The 23,673-nt window shown below is 36.5% G+C and overlaps 2 protein-coding genes across 2 annotated transcripts; both read left to right on the top strand.

Moving 5' to 3' along the window:
• Positions 1-451: 451 nt before the first annotated feature.
• Or4c116 (olfactory receptor family 4 subfamily C member 116) lies at positions 452-1,387 on the top strand. The gene has a single exon (NM_001000353.1). The coding sequence runs from the start codon at positions 452-454 to the stop codon at positions 1,385-1,387; it is 936 nt and encodes a 311-aa protein (NP_001000353.1).
• Positions 1,388-11,031: 9,644 nt separating this feature from the next.
• Or4c115 (olfactory receptor family 4 subfamily C member 115) lies at positions 11,032-11,964 on the top strand. The gene has a single exon (NM_001001062.1). The coding sequence runs from the start codon at positions 11,032-11,034 to the stop codon at positions 11,962-11,964; it is 933 nt and encodes a 310-aa protein (NP_001001062.1).
• Positions 11,965-23,673: the final 11,709 nt, after the last annotated feature.

Below are 23,673 nucleotides of genomic sequence, written 5' to 3'. Positions count from 1 at the left end.
TTTCGAGTGTTATTCCCTTTCCCGGTTTCCAGGCAAACATCCCCCTCCCCCCTCCCCTTCCTTATGGGTGTTCCCCTCCCAACCCTCCCCACATTGCCGCCCTCCCACCATAGTCTAGTTCACTGGGAGTTCAGTCTTAGCAGGACCCAGGGCTTCCCCTTCCACTGGTGCTCTTACTAGGATATTCATTGCTACCTATGGGGTCAGAGTCCAGGGTCAGTCCATGTATACTCTTTAGGTAGTGGCTTAGTCCCTGGAAGCTCTGGTTGCTTGGCATTGTTGTACTTTTGGGGTCTCGAGCCCCTTCAAGCTCTTCCAGTTCTTTCTCTGATTCCTTCAATAGGGGACCTATTCTCAGTTCAGATGGTAATTTTTTAAATAATATGACACATTTCCCCCTTATTATTGCAGATTTACTTGAACATATTTTGCTTTCAACTTCCTGAGAATCATGCAAAATCAAAGCCTTGTCAGTGAGTTCATACTCCTGGGTCTTTCTCAGAACACAAAAGTTGAGAAAATATTGTTTCTTCTATTTTTGTTGATCTACCTTGCAACTATTGGTGGCAATATGATAATTGTGGCGACCATCATCTACAGCCCTGCATTGCTTGGTTCCCCCATGTACTTCTTTTTGGTATTCTTGTCCTTACTGGATGCATGCACTTCTACTGTTGTAACACCGAAGATGATCATAGGCTTCTTCTATGAAATGAAGACCATCTCCTTTGAAGGCTGCATGACCCAACTGTTTGCCATACACTTCTTTACTGCAGTCGAGGTGATTGTCCTGTCAGCCATGGCCTATGACCGCTATGTGGCCATTTGCAAGCCCTTGCACTACTCTTCCATTATGAGCAGGAGGCTCTGTGGTGTTTTGGTAGGCATAGCATGGTTTGGGGGATTATTGCATTCTATCATACAAATCATATTTACCTTGCAGTTACCTTTCTGTGGACCCAATGTTATTGATCACTATATGTGTGACTTGTTCCCATTATTGAAGCTTGCCTGCACTGACACACACATTTTTGTTATTTTAGTGTTTGCCAACAGTGGTTCTATCTGCATCATTATCTTCTCCTTGCTGCTTGTCTCCTATGGGGTCATCTTGTTCTCTTTGAGAACCCACAGTTCTGAAGGTCGACATAAAGCTCTCTCCACCTGTGGATCCCATATTACAGTTGTTGTTCTATTCTTTGTTCCATGCATATTAATATATGCACGGCCTTCATCTGCATTCTCCTTTGAAAAAAACACACTTATATTTGCCAATATCCTGACACCATTGCTCAATCCTATGGTTTACACATTCAGGAATAAGGAAATGAAGAACGCAATCAGGAAAATGTGGAAGAGATTGATAGTCGTTTCAGATAAGCAGTAAAGAATACTTTTACAGTGCTGGAGAGATGAACCAGTAAGTATGAGCATTTGGGGTGCAGCCAAGAGGACCTGAGCTCAGTGCAAGCACACATGCAAAACGTTGGATGTGGTAACTCATGTTTAAACCAACAGTGTTGAGGTAGAGATAAGTGAATCCTACAGGCTTGCTAAGCAGATATTTTATCTGAAAAATGGCAAGTTCAATGGTCAGTCCAGTCTTTGACTCAAGAAAATAGAGAACAATGGATGGACATATATATTGTCCTTTCAGATCTCTACGTTCACATGCAGAGGCACAAATACCATCTCCTTCCCATCATGTGTAAAAATATGTATACGTAAACACAACAGCCACCATGTACAAGGAGACAAAAATACTGTAACTACACTTAGAACAGTTAATGTAAAGAAGAAAGTAGTCAGTGTTCATTCACAAAACCATTCCACAACTTACACATAGATAAAAGCATGACATCTTGACATCATTCAGTAGAAAGCACATCAATATTGTAGTTGAGAAAGCTCTTTCAGAGATGACATGTTCTCTGTCAATTGACTACCTAGTATTATTCCGTAAAAAAGTTCTATTTCATCTTATCTTCCATGTCAAAGAATATTTGAAGAAAATTAACAATTACAATGTGTATCATTATCATATATTTTATATAAAAATGGCTGAAAAGAAGTATTAGTGTACCTGAAACTAGGAAAGCAACACACAAAACTACCCCAAAACTTTCTTAGTGGGTTTCTTAGTGATATTTTGAGAACTGATAACCTTGAAATGCAGAGAATGGAGCAAAAGCAGAGTCATAAGTTTAGGTCTTCTGGCATCATTTGGCTTGATTTTTAAGTTGGGTACTTTCTGTCTAGTAGAAATCATGAGTACTTTTTTTTCTTCTATGGTGTCACTGTCCTGTGCTAATAAATTTAATCACCTGTTTCATATAGAAATACCTGCAAGGCACCCTGTCTTCTAGGTCAAATAGAGGGATGTGTTGGGCTCCATTTACTGTTGGACTAAGACTAACATTCTCACTTAGTGAGCACAATTCTTCTTTATTATTTACATAAGGAACAGAATCCAGAAGACCTATATTTAAAATTAGTATTAAAAAGATTAATAAATTGAATTTGATGATTTTAGGATTTTTACTTTATGTATACATATGAAAATCATTACATTCAAATAACTTTCAATAGAGATTACTAAAATTAACACATGTGCTATGTTACTTCATTACTTCAAAGCCAAACTGTCAATTAGAATGTTCAGAAAACTAATTTAATAGCATAATTTCCTTTATAACCAAAAGCACTAACAGGCCAGTAGAATTTTATGTTCAAGATAACTCAAAACTCTTGTTTCTTTTTTCCCTTTATTTACCGGAGTCAAAATACAAGATCTTGTAGAGGATGTGTGATATTGTATTGATTTCCCATTTTAGAATGTTTTAAGAATTAAGGTTTTGGTAGAACAATAACTGAATAAAGTGTATTGAAGAGACCAAATGAATAACAAAAGCATGTATATGTTCAGATGATTTGCTCACCTAATCTCTGTTACTGTCGTGTGTCTGACTCATGTTAGATGTGACTACTTAATGTCCTCACTGAAAACATAGAGGTCCTTAGTGTTAAATCATATATTTGTTATGCATTGGTTTAGAAAATGCAGATATTTTCTTGGTTTGTTCAATTGCTTTATGACATTTTGATTGTGATTTTAATTGAAAATATGAAATAAACTATTCCAATCATAATCTAATAAGCAAAACAGATATTTTATATGTCAATTTCAAGCATTATCTTTTTTTGGTTCTTATTTTTTTCCGGAGCTGGGGACCGAACCCAGGGCCTTGCGCTTCCTAGGTAAGCGCTCTACCACTGAGCTAAATCCCCAGCCCCTTCAAACATTATCTTGATTATTCAATTTATATCCAATATCCAATTGTGGACTCTGTTAAGAATATGCCAGGAGAAAATAAATACAAATTATAGACACAAAATAACACTGAGTGGTCTCTGCTTATTTTCGTTTATAATAGTTTAAAGATTAGAATGTCATAATATTCTCCTAACAATTACTGCTTTAGCTCATTTTTTATATTAAAAATAAACCTTTTTCACCAATATATTTTGATCATTCTTTCTCCTGCCCTAACTTCTTCAAGATCCTCTTCACCTTCCCACTTACGCAACATCCCTATCATATTCTTTCATTAGTAAGGCATCCTAAAATTAATGAATAAGAAAATAATATTATAAAAGCAAAACAGAATAGGACAAATCAAATAAGCAAAAAGATAAAAAGAGCCAACGAAAATGCTCAAGAAACTCATATAGACACAGATACACACACACACACACACACACACACACACACACACACACACACAGGCACATGTTTGAATAACCATCAATCCTATAAATAGAACCTCCAAAACACCTTTCAGTTCATTTGCGTTGGACACATACTGCTGGGACAGCATCCTGTACTTAAGTATGGGTTATCTACTAATGAAACTCCACTGGAGAAAACTAATTTTTCCTTTGCGAATCTTTACCTATTGGAGATAAGTCTGGGTAAAGGTAAGTTGCCTGTAGTCCAGGAAAATCCCCCCTTTTCTGTGCTTATGCAAGCAACTGCCTTTAAGTTCAGTGGTCAATAAAAAGACAGGCATATAGTAGAAAGACAAGTGCTAATAATACTAAGACCCTGAAGATTACAAGGAGAAGAAAATGAGTAGATAATGTGATCATAATACATTATACAAAAACATAAAATTATAAACTAAGTAAAATGTAAAAATATTCTTAGAGAAAATTGGCAATCCTATTAACATATACCACATATATTTATATATAACCTACTTCTTTAATGAATAGCCTTTCCACAGTGTTTCATAAATGATGTGTATTTCCCTTACAGATTAATTGGTATATAATTTCTGACAAAAGCAGCCTGTACTAATTTATCATAGAAAATTGAATTTCTTGCAATGTCAAATAGTTTACCATCTTTCAAACTAATGATATAAGAATATATTAACAAATAAAATATGCTCATAGAGAATAAATAACATAATTTTGATGCACATATCACATGTGGCTTCAGTTCTAGAACCCTGTCTAGAACTGAAGGACAGCAAAGGAATAAAGAAAAGACAGAACTGCATGTACATCCAGCAAAGCTAAGGCCAGGTGGGATGTGAACTCTGATGAAGCTGAACGTACTAACACCACAACCTCGACCCTCAGAGCGTTTATTATATACAGTGCAAGGTGAAGGTGACTTAGCTAATCTCTGTAGGAGTTCTCTGTAGATGAACAGTCTTAGACTGTACTTTTGTGGGAAAGCTTTGCCAGAATACCACAGATAGTATGCCTTAGAGTACTCTGTATGGTCATATCTATGTCAAAAAATACACATGCCTTCAAGATTTCACTAAATCATGGCTTGTTTTGCCCTCTACAAACATAGATGTAAGAAAGTTAAAAAATGCATAGAACTGTATCTTGGTAATTCGTGTGGGAGGGGGCATTTTACAAATCTTAGAAGACTAAAAGTTCATCTCATAGGTTCAGGATGTCTCAGGGAAACTTCTTTAAATTTCTGATGCAGTAAGGGAGGAGTTTATGTTTTATTCAACAACCATGATGAACTGAGCACTTGAGAAGGAGAGATGACATCCTCCACCCTTACTGCCAGAGCTGCCCTCCAATTTCCCTCAAATGTGAAAGGAATGGATGGAAACAAGCAGAGAATCTTTGTCAAGACTGACCAGAAAATATGATATCCTCAAATTTTTCACAGAAGTGATAGATACTTGGTGAAGTACAGCAGGTATATTATAAATTTTCGGAAATGAACTTTAATTTGTGATATAATGGTTTAATAATTGGGCATTGTGGGCAGTGAGGTGTACTAAATAAAATCAGGGTCTATTTGCACCATAACTATTTGTTTTTGAGAAAGAAACATAAACTTAAGTACTTAGATTCTTTCCTTAATAATGATCCTGTGATCAATGGTATAAGTTAATAGATAATACATGAGGAAATGTAAGAAGGATCCTTCACATCAGATAACTGATCGGCTGCCCATGGAGCTGAGATAACTGCATTTAATGATTGGATTGAAGCTTTGAACTTGTGTGATAAATGTGTGGCACAGGGGTGTGATGAACTGAAGTGCCCTCCTGTCTCACAGATGTGCTGATAGTAAATTCAAAGTATTCTATTTCCATAAATGCACCTAACATGTTACAGGGGATGCCACTAATAGAGATTGTGAAAAGTCCCACAATGAAGGCTTCTGGTTTAACTATTTCCACTTAATTTCTCATAAGCATTAGGTTTAACCTCAGAGCTGATCAGGAAATCTAAATAGTTAAAGTTATGAACTGCTTCAGTGCTGGTACTTGTGGCTTCATCTTGCTCTTAAAATGAAATGCCTCACCAAGACATCAAAGACAGCTTCAGAAATACATTAAGAGAAATGTGAAAAATACGTTCCCTTACACTTCAGCACTAGTAAGGGAAGTAAATTTATACATTTAAGGAAATTAAAAAGCACTATTGAGAAGAAACCAAAATGATAAGGAATGTGAAGAGAACAGCTTTCCTAGAGAGTCATAGAAAATAATTTGCTTAGCCACAAACACACACAGGAAATGCATCATTTACTGAATGATAACCCTCTCAGATAAGAATTAAGATGTATTCACAGAATTAAAGATATGGGACAATTTGATATGGGATTTCTTCATTCTTAATAACAGTATTCTGTTAGCATACATTTTAAATTAACATTTTCTAATGATAACCTTTCTCATTCCTCTGATGATTTTGTATGATAAATGTACTATATAGACAGCAAAGGCACTCTACTATATGGGGATAAATTGGTTCTATAACTTTGAATGGAAAGGAAATAGGACATGACATGAGTGGTAGAACCAGGGAGACACACTCCCCCCTGTTCACTTCTCAGGAAATGGCTTGATGGCTGGAGTTTCTGCTGTGATGAACCTCTGAACCAGATCAGAAATAGAGAATCCTAAAGTGCAGGACTCTTAGAGGAAAGAAAGTCCTGAAGTATATGAGAATTATGCAGAAAATAAATTGATCCCTACATGACAGTATGGATTTGATATCAAAGACTGTTATAAGTGGGAAAGTATTAATCCATAGTATGGTCATTCATGGGGAGGTGACAATAGAATAAAATGGTTATTACAAGATAGTCTGTTAGTTAGCTCATTTGGTCCTCTTTTGATGAATCTTGTGAGTAATCTTCAAGCTTCAAATTGTAGTTTAATTTTATGGGTGAAACCGTAATGTTTAATTTTAAATATTTTGATTAAAATATTTACTACATGTAAAATCTACCACTTATGGTACCTTAAATATATCTTATAGAATATATGTCATGCATCTATAAATGAACATTTCATTTTCATTTTATTTTCTCTCTTAAACTTATAAAATTCTTCATCTTTACTGTCCTATAATTAGTTTTATTTATACTCATGTGATAGTAATCTGTAATAGTCTTATTTGCATATCTTAACTCTTCTGATTGTTGGCCTTTTTTCATCTTTCAGTATTTTAGAAAACATTAAGTTCTATTGTAAAAGTTTCTCATCTAAATTTTAGAATATAATTTTGGGTGTGGATCCTATTTGAAAACATGCTTAGGGGATCCAATTATTGTCATATGTGTTCTAAATGTCCACATGAATGATGTGGTGTCACAGTAATTGAATACATTTTAAAATTTGATTATAAAAAGACTTTTTCTTTTGATGGATTAATATTTCATTACACTTTGGATATATAGGCACTGATTAAATAAATGCTGATATGAATAGTCACATGTTCTTTTTGATACAATATGCTTACAAATATTATTGATTGGTCTGCATGAGGCAGCAGGAGCTTGTAATCTCAGTACTTGGAGGTGAAGCTTAAGATCAGTAGTTCAATATCATGAGAAGTTACATGATGACTTAGTTTCCAGGCTGTGCTATATCTGACCTTGTGAGTTCTTCTAAAATATAGAACAATCATTTGATATTCTTTGCCCAAACTCTTTGAGGTTTCATGGATGACTCAATTGCACATGGCTATTACATGCCAAATTGTGGAATACCTATAAAATTATATTTAGCTCATTTTTAGAAAATTTCACATTTGTCCACAATTTATGTTAACATATTTACTCCTTCCCTTAGAAGCACCCATAGAGAAAATAGATATTTAGAAACGTCTCTAACAGTTTTATGTAGTCCTATTTTGAATAGCACATACAAAAATGTATAGAAGTTTCTCAGATATCATTCCCTCAGTTTCATTGCATATAGTTACACTGTTTGCCATGTATGCATATGAAAACACAGTGAAGTATACAGGTACACAATTGCCTCAACACAGAAAATTTTACTTGTTTAGACTGAATTTCAACTATTATCCTTGTATATGTTGTGTAACTCAATTCAGCTTACTCATTACTTTAAACCAGTTAACTTCTAAATGATAATGTCATAAACTTTATGATCATAAATATGAATACATAGTACCTTCCATTCTGGATGCCGTAACTTACATTTTAGAAACACTTTAATAAAGAAATGATCACATCATTATTTAAGAACTACTGAGCATCTTTAATAGAACATAAAAGTTAATTACATACATATACATAATTTATAGTAAGCATATTCACTTCTCTTCATATATTAGAAGCACTCACTAAAAATTTGGTATTTAAAAATCTTAACAGAAATGCCTGTGGTTGGATATGGGAGCAAATGCACTGTGGTATGGATTATTGAGATTGTTAGAATCTATTGAGAATTGAAGACATCTTTTCCTACTACAATCAATGAAATTAAACATTGTGTGTATAAATAAAATCACTTATGAACTTTTGCTATACAAATACAAGAGTTGAAACTATTATTATCCTCTAAGCCTTGTGTCATTTCATTAGGCTTCTTATTTTTAATACATAATTTCTCTTCATTTAGTGTTTGATTATTTGGGGGAGGGGATTGTGACATGGTTTCACTATGTACTCTTGCCGGTCCTAGAACTTGCTCTGTAGACCAGGCTCATCTCAAACTCTTAGAGATCTATGTGCCTCTTCCTCCTTAAGTGCTAGGAGTAAAGGCATGTGCCACCACCATGAAACTGTTATCATTATTTTTATGTGATTTTTACAAAAGAGCTTCCCATTAAATCACCTTTTAAAAAACTGGTTATTTTATTTATTTACATTTTAAATTTTGTCCCCCTTCCTGGTTTTCCTTCGGCAAACCCCTCATTTAATTCCCCCTCTCCTTTTGCCTCTATGAGGATGATCTCCAGCCCACATTCCTGCCTCACCATTCTAGCATTCCTTTACACTGGGATATCAAGTCTCCACAGGTCCAAGGGCTTCCCCTCTCATTGATGTTAAATAAGGAAATCCCCTGCTACAAATATAGCTAGAGTCATGGGTCCTGCCCTGTGTACACTTTGGTTGGTGGTTTAGTCTCTGGGAGTTCTGGGAGGTCAGGTTAGTTGATACTATTGTTCTTCCTATGGGTTGCAATCTGCCTCAGTTCCTTCAATCCTTCTCCTAATTCTTCCACTGAGGTTCCGGGGCTATGGGTTAGCTGTATCTGCATCTGTTCTGATTAGGTGCTGGCAGAGCCTCTCAGGGGATAATGAAATCAGAGTTCTGTCTGCAAGCACTTCTTGGATGGAACAGAGACTGAAGGAAAAGTTATCCAGAGACTCTACCACCTAGGGATCCCATTTGTAGACACCAAACCACAACACTATTGCTGCAATCAACATTTGTAGTCGAAGCCTAAGGCTTACAGATTTTTAGGTTTATAACATAACCTGATCTATTGTATAAAAATGGCAAGGAATTGTATCTGAATATAAATATCAGAAGTTCAGAGCAGTTTCTCCTTTTATTTCCAGGTATCATCATTGGAAGAAATGCCATGTTTCATTATGATGTTTTCAAGCATGTATACATAGCATGCCTTGTCTTTTTCTTATTCATTGCACATCTCTGTCTTTTTGCTTTGTCTCCGAATGATAACATGTAAATCAACCTCTTTGTCAATTGTTTTTGATCACTGTCTGATTTAGTTGCTCATAGAATATGTTTATACTGTTCTTTCCTTGGCTTTAGTTTGTGGATGGATACAGGGTTCATACTCACCATCCTCTATTAGTAGTACTTATGCAATGTCTATGGAACAGCTGTCTATAGGTAAGGCAGCTGAGTTTTCAAACTAATAAATTGCTCTTAATAAGGAAATTTTCTATGAATGACATTTTAACATTTTCATTTGACCTTCTACAAAACACTTAGAGATGAGCATATAAGGTATTTATGAACATCCTTTATGGTAACTTAATATAAATTTAAATCATGACATATAGAATAATATTTTCTTAAACAAGTTAACACTGTATAAGTGAATGCCAATTAATTGAGTCTTAAGAATCTAAATTATACTGAATAAGTTATTTCTCTTCAGATATGTGTTGCCAGAAATTTCCATATGTGACTGGTCTATCATCTTCTGAATAAGCATTAACTCTCTTCACTTCATGAATATACTCCATTCAAACACAGACAACATAAAAGGTTGCCTTAATGTTTATAGAAAGTAGACTAGATAGACAACGATGAAATAAAATTGTCACTAAGGGAAGAAACCTTCATACTTTTCTGATTCTAGGAAGACCTGTCAGTATGGAGGCCTCTGTCTCTTAAATTCCTGAATTGTTTTAATTGTTTCCTGTGCCTTAATTATTTATTGTAACTTTTACAGAAAAAGTAACTACCACCCTGCCTCTTACATTGACAATAAGGCTGAGTCTTGAGCAGCAGTCATTTACTTTTTCAGTAATCTCACTCCGATCCCATGACAACAGCATAATCTTCATAAACTTTTGATCATGTTTTTAAATGATGAGTTAAGAGGGAAATGTTTACCTCTTTTAACATATGTATAACTTGATTTGTGATAGTCACCAGCACCACAGCTATTTCATTATGACAAAGAATAAATTAATTTATCTGAAGTTCCAATCTATGTTGTACTTTTAAAGAAATTTAAAATATGAACATAATGTTAAGAGCACCTTATAGCAAATTGCCTTTTATTTCCTATTGGCTGATTAGGCAATGCTTCAATCAGTCACAGCAGGATCCACACTGCTGCATCATCTCATTTGAATGTATGATACAATTAACAAGTTATAGTATTTTGTTCACATGTACAGTATAGTTTTAAGTTATCTTTTAATATTTCATATCAAAAACTCAGCAAATGACAAAAATGGCAACTTCAAAGGTAAACTATTTCTATTATCTAATGCAAGTTAGAGGATATACTTTTAGATTTTTTTATTCTTAATATAAAATGTAATTAACTTTTAGTAATCAATAATTTTATATCTTAATCCTACTTATCTCAAAACTATATCTTTAATTTTTTAATATTCTGCTTGCATGATAATAAAATCAATCAATAATTGTTGATTGAAATATCACAAACTTATATGACATTTTATCATTATTACAGATTTACATGAACATATTTTGCTTCCAGCTTTCTTTTGAGATTCATGGAAAACCATAGCATTGTCAATGAGTTCATACTCCTGGGCCTTTCTCAGAATCCCAGAATTGAGAAGATATTATTTGCTGTATTTCTGTTGGTGTACTTAGCAACAGTTGGAGGCAACATTGTTATTATAGCAACCATCATCTACAGCCCTGCATTGCTTGGTTCTCCCATGTACTTCTTCTTGATATTCCTGTCCTTACTGGATACTTGCACTTCGACTGTTGTCACACCCAAGCTTATTTTAGATTTCTTCTATGAGAGGAAGTCCATCTCCTTCAAAGGCTGCATGACACAACTGTTTGCTTTTCACTTTTTCACTGGTGTGGAGGTCATTGTCCTGGCAGCCATGGCCTATGACCGCTATGTGGCCATTTGCAAACCCCTTCACTACTCGGCCATCATGACCTGGAGACTCTGTGGTGTTTTGGTGGGGGTAGCCTGGGCAGGGGGATTCTTACATTCTATTACACAAATTATCTTTACATTGCAGCTACCGTTCTGTGGACCCAATGTTATTGATAATTATATTTGTGACTTATTTCCATTACTCAAGCTTGCGTGTACTGATACACACATTTTTGTCATTTTAGTCTTTGCAAATAGTGGTTCTATCTGCATCATTATCTTCTCCTTGCTGCTTGTCTCCTATGGTGTCATCTTGTTCTCTCTGAGAGCACACAGTACTGAAGGACGACTTAAAGCTCTCTCCACCTGTGGATCCCACATTACAGTTGTTGTCTTGTTCTTTGTCCCATGCATATTAATATATGCACGAACTACATCGCCATTCCCATACGAGAAATATGTGGTTATATTTGTCAATGTCTTGACACCACTGCTCAATCCTATGGTTTACACATTCAGGAATAAGGAAATCAAGAATGCCATCAGGAAAATGTGCAGAAGATCTAAAGTGGTTTCTGACAATTAGTAAAATATTAAACTTACAGTGCTAATGAGATTGGCCAGTGGATAAGAGCAGTTGCTGATTATGATACGAGTTGGGGTGCTCAGAAACCATGTTAGAAGCAAGCCATATCACTCCACATTTAACCCAATTATTGTGAAATTGAGACCAAACTGCTAATCTATCCGAACAACAACAAATTCAAGAATTAGTGAAGACTTTGGCACAAAGGAATGAGATTTGTTGTCATAGATAGTCATAATAAGTTTTGGCTCTAACTTCATTTGTATAGGAAAAATACTGTCTACCCCTCATATACAAACATGTATATATTATGTCTCGCACCAAATAATAGATATGTAAACATATATAGACACGCATAAAAACTTATACTTAGAAAACCAATATTGAACAAAATATCAATATTGATTTGTACAGGTATGGCATTTATTAAGTCATTCTGAAGATGAAACATCAGTTTTTATATTGTACAATAATTTTGATTTGAGAAAACTGTTTTTCTCTATTCAAGCTTTTACACTGATTTTGCTATTCAATACTTTTACGCGATAATTAAAGCCAGTTTAATTTTAAACTTCCCTGAAGCCAAAAGAATCTTACATTTGGAACTTGTAGAATTCTTCACATTCTCACTATTTTCATTTAAAAAGTTTCCTGACAAAATAAAGTACATTTGAAATTATGAGAAGAAGAGAGAAATATTTCTAAGAGAAAATGGGTACGTGAGATCCTTAAAATGCAGAGAGAGAAGCAAAAACAAAATCTCACCTCTAGATGTCATTGAATCATCTAATTCAATGTCCTCTGTTACCCATGGCATCCCCTGTTCAAAAACAAAGAAAGGGGTATTTGGCCATTATTTTTCATCAATACCCTGTATAAACAAGTGATATCTTGAGCATATGTTTCCTATCATTTCAGAGGGAAAATAATCCAGAGGCAACAGTTTTTAACCTAAAGACCTAGGGTAAAACCAAGTGCCACTGTTTTCAATAAATAAATTTAAAAATAGGAATAAGATGACTCTTAATGATATTCTGTTCTTCTAATAGATCAGGGGCCTTATTCAGGTATCATCTAAGAAGCTTCCTCCTTCAGCATATGGGAGCATACAGAGTCCCCCCCCCCGCACCCCCCCATACATATGGTAGGGTGGTGGGTGGTTGGGAGAGAAAGAGAGAGAGAGAGAGAGAGAGAGAGAGAGAGAGAGAGTCCTTGAAACACATAGCATTAAATGAGATATGAGAGTTCTTGGAACACAAAACTCTAAATGGGATGATCCTTTCAAATCCTTATTAGTTCTCAGGAAATCCTGAAGAAGAGGAGGAGGAAAGAGTGTAGAAGCAGAGAAGATGGGAGACAACAAGAAAACAAGGCCCTTTAAAAACGAGTAACACTCATATGAATTCATGGAAAGCAAAGAAGCAAACACAGGGCCTGCATCAGGTCATGTTTACATTTATTATGAGTTCCAGTTTAGTGCTTTTATGGGATTGGTGAGTGTATTAACAAATGATCTCTGAATCTTGAACCCTCTCCTGGACTCTTTTTCTTCTGTTGATTTGCCCAGTCCAAACTTTGAAGTGATGGTTTTAAATCTACTTTATTATGCTTCTTAAGATTAAGTGAATGAACGAATGAATGGATGGATGGATGGAAGGATGGATGGATGGATGGATGGATGGATAGATGAAAACCAATCCTCTATGGGCAAAGCTAATATCATTTATCTCTTGTGGGGAGGAAGAATGAATCCACAATGGAGTGACCGTGTGTATATCAACAGCTTCTTTGCAGGTCTCTCATGTTCAGCAGTAGCTGATGAATGCATAAAGAACTCTAGAGTTTTTGTGTGCCTGTGCATTTACTTGTTTGCAGTTTGATTTTTTTCTTTGTTTGTTTTGCTTATTTGTGTAGTGGTTTATTTTCTTTTCTTGGTTGGGCATATCTTATCGTTTTTTGGTTGTTTGTTTAGGCTTTTTTTCTTTTGGTTTTGTTTTGTTTTGTTTTTTGAGAAAGAACACAAAGTTGGTTGAGTAGGGAGAGGGGGTGGATTTTAGATTCGAGGCTGGAAAGAATATGATTACAATTTAAAATTTGTTTTAAATAATAAAAAATATAGGAGAAAAATAAAATTATTTTTCTAAGATTAATTTATTTCAATATTTCATGATTTTAATATTATCAACTTTGTATGCCCACCTTCAAGTACTTAGCATTCAAATATTTATCAAGAGAGAAAATTGAAAGTTATTCATTTTATATCTCTTGATGTTGTGGTAAAAATAGAAAAGTGGTGGAACTGGTTTCCATGCTTACCCTGGCTCTTGTACTTAAATGCTAGTTCTGGCTCTGGCTGGCCACTTGAACTAGCACTAATTTATCTCGGATTAGTATCTCTCCCGGTGGCTCTCTGCTACCTGTGAACTCGATGGTTCCAGCCACCAGTTAAAATCAAGACTCAACAAACTGTAACCCAACAATCAGATTTACATGTTAAATTCTCAATCTACAGTACATCTACAGAATAAATTCACTGCCAGTTAATAAAGAGAGAAAATGTCCACCTAGACAAGATAAAATCGACCTAGACCATCTGGCATCTCCTCTGTCGCCAACCAGTAGCTGGAACAAGAGAGTTTGTGGCTAGCAGAGAGCCAGAGGGAGAGAGACTAATCTGACATAAATTAGTGCTAGTTCAAATGGCCTGCCAGAGTCAGAAGTAACATTTAAGCATAATTGCCAGAGTGGAAACCAGTTCTGCTACTTTTATATTTTTACCGCACATCTTGACAGTTAAAGTCCATTTCATTTCAGACTGTTGATTGTAGTTTTGCAGGAAATTAACTTTATATAATATACTTTTCCTTTCATAACTAACAGCGCCGCAGGTTAATTGAGTTCTATGGTCAAAAATACTAAATAATGGGTGATTTTGCCAAAGATTCCTAGCATGCAGAATCTTTGTTAGTCTGTATTGATTTTATCATTGGAAAATGTTTGAAGAATTAAAATTTGAGTAAAAAAGCAAAATTGGAACAGTGCAAATAAATCATATGAGATCAGATGTGAAACAACAATTTGTATATGCCACGGTGTCCATTTAGTAGTTTTGTTTCTCATTTGATATATTTTTGCATCAATATTCATAAGTGAAATTGGTATGAAGGTTTTCTCTTTATTAAGTCTTTGTGTGGTTTAGGTATCAGGGTGACTCTGGCCTCAGAACGATCTGGGTAGTGTTCCTTCTGTTTCTATTTTGTAGAATTGTTTAAGGAGTATTGATATTAGCTCTAGTAGAAGTCTGCACTAAAACCGCTTGACCCTTGACTCTTTTTTGGTTCAGAGACTTCTTTTTTCTTTTCAGAATAAGTTTATTTTGTTTTTTTAATTCATTTATTTTACAAGTGTATGTGTAGTGGAAGTACATAGTACATACCACGTTTAGGTGTCCAACAGACGGTGGAAGTTAGAAGAGGTTGTGAAGTGTCCCGCTTTCACTCTCTGCCGTATCTTTTGAAATGGAGTCTCTCATGAAATCTGTAGTAAGACTGAGAGGAGCAAACCCAAACGAGCACCCCACTATCTCTGTCCACTTCAGCCCAGGAGGGGTGGAGGTGGGATGGGGGAGTAGAGTCACATGACCATGCTAGATCTTCACTGGATGCTAAGGATTTGACCTCAGGTCTTCATTCTGTTTAGGAAGCACTCCTACTTACTGAATCAATCCTTGCAAATTAACTTTTAAATTAAGTATGGTGACCCCCCCCATTTTGCATTGGATATTTTTTATTTACATTGCAAATGTTATTCCCTTTCCTGATTTTCCATCCATAAGTCCCCTGTTCCATCACCTCGCCTTCTTCTATAAGGGTATTCCCCTCCCCAACCACCCCCTACTTCCCGCCTCACCGCCCTGACATTCCCCTACACTGGGCTGGTCCAGGATAGGCAGGACCAAGGGCTTCTCCTCACATTGGTGCCCAACAAAGCCATCCTCTGCTACAGACACAGCTGGAGCCATGGTTCTGTCCATGTGTACTTTTGGGGAGTGGTTTAGTCCCTGGGAGTTCTGGTTGCTTGGTATTGTTGTTCATATGGGACAACAAGCCCTTTCAGCTCCTTCAATTCTTTCTCTAATTCCTCCAATAGAGACACTGTTCTCAGTACAATGGTTTGCAGCTAGCATCTGCCTCTGTATTTGTCACACTCTGGCTGAGCATCCCAGGAAACAGCCATACTAGGCTCCTGTCAGCATGTACTCTTTGGCTTTATCAATATTGTTTAATTTTGGTACCTACATATATTTGGGCTGGATCCCCAGGTGGGGCAGGCTCTGAATGACCATTCCTTCAGTCTCTACTCCAAACTTTGTCTGCATATCCCCACCCATGAATATTTTTGTTCCCCCTTTTAAGAAGGACTGAAACATCCCCACTTTGTTCATCCTTCTTCTTGAGCTTCATATGGTCTGTGGATTGTATATTGGGTAATTCAAGCTTTTCAGCTTATACCCACTTATCAGTGAGTGCATACCATGTGTGCTTTTTTTGTGATTAGGTTACCTCACTCAGGATGATATTTTCTAGTTCCATTCATTTGCCTATGAATTTCATGAAGTCATTGGTTTTGATAACTGTGTAAATGTACCACATTTTCTCTATCCATTCCTCTGTTGAAGGGCATCTGGGTTCTTTCCAGTTTCTGGCTATTATAAATAAGGCTGCTATGAACATAGTGGAGCATGTGACTTTGTTGTATGTTGGAGCACCATTTTGGTATATGCCCAGGAATAGTATAGCTGGGTAGGTAGTACAATGTCCAATTTTCTGAGGAACCTCTAGACTGCAAATCAAAAAAAAAAAAAACAAAACAAAACAAACAAACAAACAAACCAAAAAAAAAAAAAAAACATAGATTCCACCTCAGACCAGAATGGCTAAGAAAATTAAGAAAATAAATCTCAGGTGTCAGCAGATGCTGGCAAAGGTGTGGAGAAAGAGGAACACTCCTCTATTGTTGGTGGGATTGCAAGCTGGTTTAGAGACTTCTGATGGCTGCTTCTATTTTCTTACAGGTTATGAGGTTGCTTAGATAGTTTACTAGATTTTGATTTAACTTTGTTAAGTGGTATCTGTCTAGAAAATCATCCACTTTAGATTTCCCAGTTTTTTGGAGTATTGGTTTTGAAGTAAGACCCAATCAATCAATCCCTGACACTATTAACTATATTCTCTTATGGCCACAGAAAGGAGCCTAGCATAACTGACCTCTGAGACGCTCTACTCTGTAGCTGACTGGAACAGAAGCAGATAGACACAGCCAAACATTGGATGAAGGTTGGAGACTCTTATGGAAGAGTTGTGGGAAGGATTGAAGGCCTCAAAGAGGATAGGAACTCCACAGGAAGATTAACAGTAGAACCTCTGGGTGCTTTCAGAGACTAAGCGACCAAGCAAAGAGCATATGCTAGTTGTACCAAGGCCCCAGGCACATATGTAGCAACAATATAACTCATTTTCCATCTGAGTCCCCCAACAACTGGAATGGGGTCTGTCCCTTGTGGAATCCATTTCCTAAGAAGACTGCTTTGTCTGGCCCTAGTGGGAAACTATGTATGCAGTGACTTGATGTACCAGGGTAGAGGACTATCCAGGGGAGAAGGAGGATAGGGGATGGACATTGTGAGTGGGGACCATGAAGTTGGGCAGTGATTGGAATATAAATAAATAAGTAAATGAATAAATGAATAAATAAATAATGTGTTTCAGAAAATACATTCTTTTTTGTTTTACACGTTTATTTTAAATGTTAGAGAAAATAATACTCATGTAAAATCAAGGTAAACATTGAAAGGGAAATTATCTTAAGATCATAATGAGAATAAATTATGTAGAAATGTAAAATTATGTTAAAATTGCTTAAAACAACGTGAGTTTATGATATAATAAATAGAGTGGGTAAAGGTGGATGCCTGTGTTGTTTCTGTGTATGTAGGAAGGCACTGCAGTTTCTATGACTGGCTGTGTGCCAGCTGAGAGCTTTATGGAGATATCACTGACCAAAACAAGGAAGGTTCTTTATATCCCTGATTTCATGAACATTTTTGTTTTTTATCAAGAATGGATGTTGGATTTTGCCAAATGTGTTTTCTGTCTTTAAAATGATTGAATAGCTCAGATCTTTCATTTTTAAGTTTGTCAATATGGTAAATTGTACCACTTACCATTCTTGAAACTTTATTCCTGACACAAAATCCCTGTGTTCATGACTTATACTATTTTTAATATAGTTAGGCATAGCATGCTGATCATTTGTGTAAAGTGATCTCATCCTTGTTTCTAAGCATTATGGAATGTGTTTTGTTTTCTTGTGATGCCTTTGCTCTAGGTAACAATTGTCCTGGTCCTGCCATGCACAGTCCTTTTAACAGTGACTTGAATTAAACGAGCATTGCATTTGTGATAACCTTTGATAGAATTAGTCAAGCATCTATGCCTGGAGTTTTCTTCATGGTGAAATATTTAACTATAAATTAATTTTCTTTTTTTCTCTTCCTTTTTTTAATGGATATTTTTTATTTACATTTGAATGTTATTCCCTTTCCCTGTTTCCCTTCCAGAAACCCACTATCCCATCCTCCAAGCCATGGCTTCTATGAGGGTGCTCCCTCACTTATCCCCATATCCATTTCTAACTCTTTGCACAGACATTCCCCTACACTGAGGCATCAAGCCTTGACAGGGCAAAGGACCACTCTTCCCATTGATACCCCAAAGGGCTATCCTCTGCTACATATGCATCTGGAGCCATAGATCTATCCCTGTATACTCTTGGGATGGTGGTTTAGTCTCGGGGAGCTCTGGCTGGTCAGTTTAGTTGATACTGTTGTTTTTCTTACGGGGCTGCAAACCCCTTCAGCTACTTCAGTCTTTTTTCTAACTTCTCCATTGGGGACCCTGTTCTCAGTTCAATGGTCAGCTGCCAGCATCTACCTATGTATTTCTCAGGCTCTGGCAGAGTCTTTCAGGAGAAAACTTTATCAGGCTCCTGTCAGGATGAACTTTTTGGCATCTGCAGTATTGTCTAGGATTGGTAGCTGTATATGAGGTGGATCCCCCAGGTGGAGCAGTCTATGGCTGGCCTTTCCTTCAGTCGCAATATGATCTCCATATTTCCTCCTCAGCATATTTTTCCTCCTTCTAAGATGTTCTGAAGTATCCACATTTTGGTCTTCCTTCTTCCTGAGCTTCCTGTGTTTTGTGAATTATGTCATGGATATTCCAAGCTTTTGAGCTAATATCCACTTGTGGTGAGTACATATTATGTGTGTTCTTTTGTGATTGGGTTACTTCATTCAGGATGATATTTTCTAGTTCCATCCATTTGTCTATGAATTTCATGAAGTGATTGTTTTAGTAAATGAGTAGTATTTCATTGTATAAATGTACTACATTTTCTGTATCCATTTCTCTGTCGATGGACATCTTCATTTTTTCCAGCTTCTGGCTATTATAAATAAGGCTGCTATGAACAGAGTGGAGCATGTGTTCTTGTTTAATGTTGGAGGATCTTTCTGGTATATGCCCAGGAGTAGTATATCTGGGTCCTCAGGTAGTAGTATGTCCAGTTTTTTGAGGAACCACCAGACTGACTTCCAGAGCAGTTGTACCAGATTGCAATCCAACCAAAAATGGAGGAGTGTTCTTTTCCACATCCTTGTCAGCATTAGCTGTCACCTATGTTTTTGATCTTAGCCATTCTGACTGGTATAAGGTGGAATCTCAGGGTTGTTTTGATTTCCATTTCCCTGATGACTAAGAATATTAATCATTTTTTTTAGGTACTTCTCTGCCATTCAATATTCCTCAGTTGAGAATTCTGTGTTTAGCTCTCTAGCCTATTTTTTAAAAGGATTATTTGATTCTCTGGAGTTTAACTTCTTAATTTCTTTGTATATGTTGGATATTAGCCGTCTATATGTTGTAGAATTGGTTAAGACCTTTTCCCAATATGTGGGTTGCCAGTTTGTCCTATTGAAAATGTCCTTTGCCATAAGAAAGCGTTGCAATTTTATGATGTCCTATTTGACTATTCTTGACCTTAGAGTATAAGTCATTGATGTTTTGTTCAGAAACTTTTCCTCAGTGCCCACGTGTTTGAGGGTCTTCCCTACTTTCCCTTCTATTAGTTTGGTTGTATCTGGTTTTAGGTGGATATTCTTGGTCTACTTGGACTAAATCTTTGTACAGTGTAATAAGAATGGATTTGTTTTCATTCTTCTACTTGCTGACCTCCAGTTGAACCAGCATCATTTGTTGAAAATGCTATCTTTTTTCCAGTGGATGGTTTTAGCTCCTTTGTCAAAGATCAAGTGACCATAAGTGTATTGGTTCATTTTTGGGTCTTCAATTCTATTCCAATGATCTACCTGACTGGCTCTGTACCAATACCTACAGCTTTTATCACCATTGCTCTGTAATACAGCTGAAGGTTAGGGAAGGTGATTCTCCCAGCAATTTTTTTTTTATTTTTGAGAATAGTTTTCACTATCCTGGGCCTTTCCTTATTCCAAGTGAATTTGCAAATGCTCTTTCTAACTCTGTGAGTTATTGACTTGGGATGTTGATGGTAATTATATTGAATATGTAGATTGTTTTCGGCTAGATGACCATTTTTCCAATATTAATACTGCAAATCCATAAGCATGGGAGCTCTTTCCACGTTGTGAGATTTTCTTCAATTTCTTTCTTCAGAGCTTGAAAGTCTCATCACACAGATATTTTACTTGTTTTGTTAGAGTCACCCTAAGGTATTTTATAATATTTGTACCTGTTTTTTTTTCATCTTTATTAAGTTGGGTATTTCTTATTTACATTTTAATTGTTATTCCCTTTCCCAGTTTCTAAGCCAACATCCCCCTAACCCCGCCCCTGCCTCTTCTCTATGGGTGTTCCCGCATCCATCCTCCCCCCATTACCGCCCTCCCCCCAACAATCATGTTCACTGGGGGTTCAGTCTTGGCAGGACCAAGGGCTACCCCTTCCACTGGTGCTCTTACTAGGCTATACATTGCTACCTATAAATAAGGTAGGAGCCCAGGGTCAGTCCATTTATAGACTTTGGGTAGTGGATTAGACCCTGGAAGCTCTGGTAGGTTGGCATTGTTGTTCATTTGGGGTCTCAAGCCCCTTCAAGCTCTTTTAGTCCTTTCTAAGATTGCTTCAATGGGGGTCCGGTTCTCAGTTCAGTGGTATTTGCTGTAATCTGGCTGTGTCTGTCAGAAGAGATCTATATCCGGTTCCTGTCAGACTGTACTCCTATGCTTCATCCCTCTTGTCTAATTGGGTGGCTGTATATGTATGGGCCACATGTGGGGCAGGCTCTGAATGGGTGTTCCTTCTGTCTCTGTTCTAAACTTTGCCTCCCTATTCCCTCCCTAGGGTATCTTGTTCCCCTTTTAAAGAAGGAGTGAAGCATTCACATTTTGATCATCTGTCTTGAGTTTCATTTGTTCTAGGCAACTAGGGTAATTCAAGCATTTGGGCTAATAGCCACTTATCAATGAGTGCATACCATGTGTGTTTTTCTGTGATTGTGTTACCTCACTCAGGATGATATTTTCCAGTACCCTCCATTTGCCTATGAATTTCATAAAGTCACTGATTTTGATAGCTGAGTAATATTCCATTGTGTAGATGTACCACATTTTCTGTATCCATTCCTCTGTTGAAGGGCATCTGGGTTCTTTCCAGCTTCTGGCTATTATAAATAAGGCTGCGATGAACATAGTGGAGCACGTCTCTTTTTTATATGTTGGGGCATCTTTTGGGTATTTGCCCAAGAGAGGTATAGCTGGGTCCTCAGGTAGTTCAATGTCTAAATTTCTAAGGAACCTCCAGACTGATTTCCACAATGGTTGTACCAGTCTGAAATCCCACCAACAAAGGAGGAGTGTTCCTCTTTCTCCACATCCTCGCCATAATTTGTTGTCACCTTAGTTTTTGATCTTATCCATTCTCAATGGTATGAAGTGAAATCTCAGGGTTGTTTTGATTTGCATTTTCCTTACTACTAAAGGTGTTAAACATTTCTTTAAGTGTTTCATGGCCATTGGGCATTCCTCAGCTGTGAATTTTTTGTTTAGCTCTGATCCCCATTTTTAATAGGGTTGTTTATCTCCCTGGAGTCTAACTTCTTGAGTTCTTTGTATATTTTGGATATAAGCCCTCTATCAGTTTTAGGATTGGGAAAGATCTTTTCCCAATCTGTTGGTTGCCATTTTGTCATAACAACAGTGTCCTTTGCCTTACAGAAACTTTTCAGTTTTATGAGATCCCATTTGTCAATTCTTGATCTCAAAGCATAAACCATTGGTATTCTGTTCAGGAAATTTTCTCCAGTGCCCATGTGTTCGAGATGCTTCCCCACTTTTTCTTCTATTAGTTTGAGTGTGTCTGGTTTGATGTGGAGGTCCTTGATCCACTTGGACTTAAGCTTTGTACAGGGTGATAAGCATGGACTGATCTGCATTCATCTACATGCTAACCTCCAGTCGAACCAGCACCATTTGCTGAAAATGCTATCTTTTTTCCACTGGATGGTTTTGGCTCCTTTGTCAAAAATCAAGTGACCATAGGTGTGTGTGATCTTTTCTGGTTCTTCAATTCTATTCCACTGGTCTATCTGTCTCTCTACCAAACCATGCAGTTTTTATCACTATTGCTCCGTAATACTGCTTGAGTTCAGGGATAGTGATTCCCCCTGAAGTCCTTTTATTGTTGAGGATAGTTTTAGCTATCCTGGGTTTTTTGTTATTCCAGATGAATTTGCAAATTGTTCTGTCTAACTCTTTGAAGAATTGGATTGGTATTTTGATGGGGATTGCATTGAATCTGTAGATCGCTTTTGGTAAAATGGCCATTTTTACTATATTAATCCTTCCAATATGATATATAATATGATATGAGCATGGGAGATCTTTCAATCTTCTGAGATGTTCTTCAATTTCTTTCTTCAGAGGCTTCAAGTTCTTATTGTACAGATATTTTACTTGCTTGGTTAAAGTCACACCAAGGTATTTTATATTATTTGGGACTATCATGAAGGGTCTCGTTTCCCTAATTTCGTTCTCGGCTTGTATCTCTTTTCTGTAGAGGAAGGCTACTGATTTATTTGAGTTAATTTTATACCCAGCCACTTTTCTGAAATTGTTTATTAGTTTTAGTAGTTCTCTGGTGGAACTTTTGGGATCATTTGAATATACTAGCATATCATCTGCTAATAGTAATATTTTGACTTCTTTTCCAATCTGTATCCCCTTGATTTCCTTTTGTTGTCTGATTGCTCTGGCTAAAACTTCAAGAACTATATTGAAAAAGTTGGGAGAGAATGGGCAGTCTTGTCTAGTCCTTGATTTTAGTGGGATTGCTTCAAATTTCTTTCCATTTAGTTGAATGTTAGCGACTGGTTTGCTGTATATGGCTTTTACTATGTTTAGGTATGGGCCTTGAATTCCTGTTCTTTCCAGGAATTTTATCATGAAGGGGTGTTGAATTTTTTAAAATGCTTTCTCAGCATCTAATGAAATGATCATGTGGTTTTTTCTTTCAATTTGCTTATATAATGTATTACATTGATGGTTTTCTGTATATTAAACCATCCCTGCATGCCTGGGTGAAGCATACTTGATTATGGTGGATGATTGTTTTG

The sequence above is a fragment of the Rattus norvegicus genome, chromosome 3 (genome assembly GCF_036323735.1).
Source record: "Rattus norvegicus strain BN/NHsdMcwi chromosome 3, GRCr8, whole genome shotgun sequence".
NCBI lineage: Eukaryota > Metazoa > Chordata > Mammalia > Rodentia > Muridae > Rattus > Rattus norvegicus.
Note: the sequence above shows the minus strand (reverse complement) of the source record. Positions and strands in the feature narration are given on the sequence as shown.

What these genes read in the sequence shown, in the direction of transcription:
- Or4c115 (NM_001001062.1), top strand. Translation starts at nt 11,032, where the DNA reads ATGGAAAACCATAGCATTGTCAATGAGTTCATACTCCTGGGCCTTTCT.
- Or4c116 (NM_001000353.1), top strand. Translation starts at nt 452, where the DNA reads ATGCAAAATCAAAGCCTTGTCAGTGAGTTCATACTCCTGGGTCTTTCT.